The sequence below is a fragment of the Manacus vitellinus genome, unplaced genomic scaffold, assembly GCF_001715985.3.
Source record: "Manacus vitellinus isolate BGI_N305 unplaced genomic scaffold, ASM171598v3 scaffold_210_pilon, whole genome shotgun sequence".
NCBI classification, from domain to species: Eukaryota; Metazoa; Chordata; class Aves; order Passeriformes; family Pipridae; genus Manacus; species Manacus vitellinus.
Genome location: NW_021939480.1, coordinates 23,077 through 26,058, shown reverse-complemented (window position 1 = coordinate 26,058; position 2,982 = coordinate 23,077). Strand labels below are relative to the sequence as shown.

The window sequence follows — 2,982 nt, the reverse complement described above, 5'->3', positions numbered from 1 at the left end:
CATTCCAGGGCCTGACAGCCCTTTCCATGTGGGAATTGTTCCCAACATCCCAGCTGAGCCTGGAGGGATGTTGGAGGTTGTTCCCTCTCCTCCCGTCCCTCGTTCCCTGGGAATTGGGGACCTCCTGGAACTTCCTTCCCGGGAATTGTGGGGAGCTGGGACAGTGACAGAATCCTTAGGGATGGTTCAGGTTGGAAAATCCCTTGGATATCATGGAATCCAACCATTCCCAGCACTTCCAAGGCCACCCCTGATCCGTGTCCCCAAGGGCCACATCCACAGGGATCTGAAATCCCTCTGGGAACGACGACTCCCAGGAAGGATCCCACGGGATTTTCCCGCCTCATCCCGGCCTCATTCCCGGGGAATTCCCGGCCGTACCTGGGGCAGGGTGGCCGGAAAGGCCACCTCGCGCAGCCGGAATTCCGGGACGCACTGGAAGGTGACGCTCAGGACGATTCCCAGGCATCCCAAGTGCAGCCGGGCCGCCTGGAAAACCTCGGGATTGGCCGCCTCCGAGCATTCCAGGATCTCTCCCGAGGCCAACAGGAGGGTGAGGGCCACGACCTGGACACGGGGGAGGGAATTCCTGGGGATGCAGCGGCTCCATCCTGGCATTCCAGGGCTCATTCCCTGCCTGGAGACACCTTTTCCCAACCCTTGGCCCAGGGATTCCTTGGGATGCAGCATGTCCCTGCTTTTCCCTGGAATTCCAGGGCTCGTTCCCTGCCTGGAGACACCTTTTCCCACGTTCCCGCATTTCTTGGGATGCAGCATTCCCTGCTTTTCCCTGGCATTCCAGGGCTCATTCCCTGCCTGGACCAACCTTTTCCTGAGCTTTTCCCAACACTGCTCCTAGGATTCCTTGGGATGTAGCATTCCCTGCTTTTCCCTGGCATTCCAGGGCTCATTCCCTGCCTGGAGACACCTTTTCCCAAGCTCCCACATTCCTTGGGATGCCTTTTCCCTCTTCCTTGGCATTCCAGGGCTCATTCCCTGCCTGCAGCCATGTTTTCCCAACTTCCCACATTCCTTGGGATGCCTTTTCCCTCTTCCCTGGGATTCCAAGGCTCATTCCCTGCTCACAGCCACCTTTTCCCGAGCTTTTCCCAACCCTTCTCCCATATTCCTTGGGAATGGATCCTTGGGATGCAGCATCTCCCTCCCTTTTCCCTGTGATCCCAAGGTTCATTCCCTGCCTGCAGCCACCTTTTCCCATGTTCTCACATTCCTTGGGATGCAGCATTCCCTGCTTTTCCCTGGGATTCCAGGGCTCATTCCCTGCCTGGACCAACCTTTTCCTGAGTTTTTCCCAACCCTGTTCCTGGGATTCCTTGGAATGCAGCATCTCCCTGCTTTTCCCTGGCATTCCAGGGCTCATTCCCTGCCTGGAGACACCTTTTCCCAAGTTCTCACATTCCTTGGGATGCAGCATTCCCTGCTTTTCCCTGGGATTCCAGGGCTCATTCCCTGCCTGGAGAAACCTTTTCCCAAGCTCNAGCTCCCACATTCCATGGGATGCAGCATTCCTCAGGATGCAGCATTCCTCGCTTTCCCCTGGAATTCCAGGGCTCATTTCCTGCCTGGACCAACCTTTTCCCACTTTCCCACATTCCTTGGGATCAGCATTCCTTGCTTTTCCCTGGGATTCCAAGGCTCATTCCCTGCCTGGACCCACTTCTTCCCAAGTTCCCCCATTCCTTGGGATGCTGCATTTCCTGCCTTTTCCCTATTCCCTGGGATTCCAGGGCTCATTCCCTACCTGGACCCACCTTTTCCCAAGTTCCCCCATTCCTTGGGATGCAGCCCCTTCTCCAGCTCCGAGCCCAGCCCGGAGCCATCCCAGCTCCATGAAATCCCAGGATCCCAGCCCAGTTTGGGATGGAAGAAATTTTAAATCCCATCCCATTCCCACTGTCCCAGGTTTTTCCAAGCCCCATCCTGCCTTTTCTTGGACACTTCCCAGGGATCCAGGGGCGGGGCCAGCAGAGCTTCCCTTTTCCACAGGATCCAGGATTGGAATCTGAGCCAGGAGCGGTTGGGAATTCCCAACCCCGGCCACAATTCCCTGGAATGCTGGGGGTTCCCTGGAATGCTGGAGATTCCTTGGGATGCTGGGGATTCCCTGGAATGCTGGGGGTTCCCTGGAATGCCGGGGATTCCCTGGAATGCTGGAGATTTCTTGGGATGCTGGGGATTCCCTGGAATGCTGGGGGTTCCCTGGAATGCTGAGGATTCCCTGGAATGCTGGGGGTTCCCTGGAATACTGGGGATTCCCTGGAATACTGGGGGTTCCCTGGGATGCCGGGGATTCCCTGGAATGCTGGAGGTTCCCTGGGATGCCGGAGATTCCCTGGAATACTGAGGATTCCTTGGGATACTGGGGATTCCCTGGAATGCTGGGGGTTCCCTGGGATGTTGGGATTCCCTGGAATACTGGGGGTTCCCTGGAATACTGAGGATTCCTTGGGATACTGGGGATTCCCTGGAATACTGGGGGTTCCCTGGAATGCTAAGGATTCCTTGGAATACTGGAGGTTCCCTGGAATGCTGGGGATTCCCTGGAATACTGAGGATTCCTTCAGATACTGGGGATTCCCTGGAATACTGGGGGTTCCCTGGGATGTTGGGATTCCCTGGAATACTGGGGGTTCCCTGGAATACTGGGGGTTCCCTGGGATACTGGGGATTCCCCGGAACGCTGGGGGTTCCCTGGGATGCTGGGGATTCCCTGGAATGCCGGGAATTCCCCGGGATCTCACCTGGGTGGGCAGGATGCCGTGTTTGATGCCGGTGTTGTGGGTCCCGGTGCCGATCACTCCGGCCGCCGACACCTCGGACACGGCCCCTAAACTGGGAATGGGAACGGGAATGGGAGCGGGGATGGATCCCTCCTCCGGGAGAGACCCTTCCCACATGGATTCATCCCCGGAGGCGCCATCCCCAGGGAAAAGATCCAGGGAAAAAGGTGCCTCCATCCAA

At 57.3% G+C, this 2,982-nt stretch overlaps 1 protein-coding gene across 1 annotated transcript in view; it reads right to left on the bottom strand.

The window, feature by feature from the left end:
- Positions 1-2,982, bottom strand: part of LOC103757387 (L-gulonolactone oxidase-like) — a gene marked incomplete at its 3' end in the record, with an annotated part of 17,321 nt that overhangs the window by 7,312 nt on the left and 7,027 nt on the right. The window contains exons 3-4 of the mRNA XM_029959619.1: positions 2,763-2,891; positions 382-567 (exon numbers count right to left, since the gene is read on the bottom strand). Coding sequence (XP_029815479.1) covers positions 382-567; positions 2,763-2,891 — 315 coding nt within the window. The remainder of the gene's footprint in view (positions 1-381; positions 568-2,762; positions 2,892-2,982) is intronic.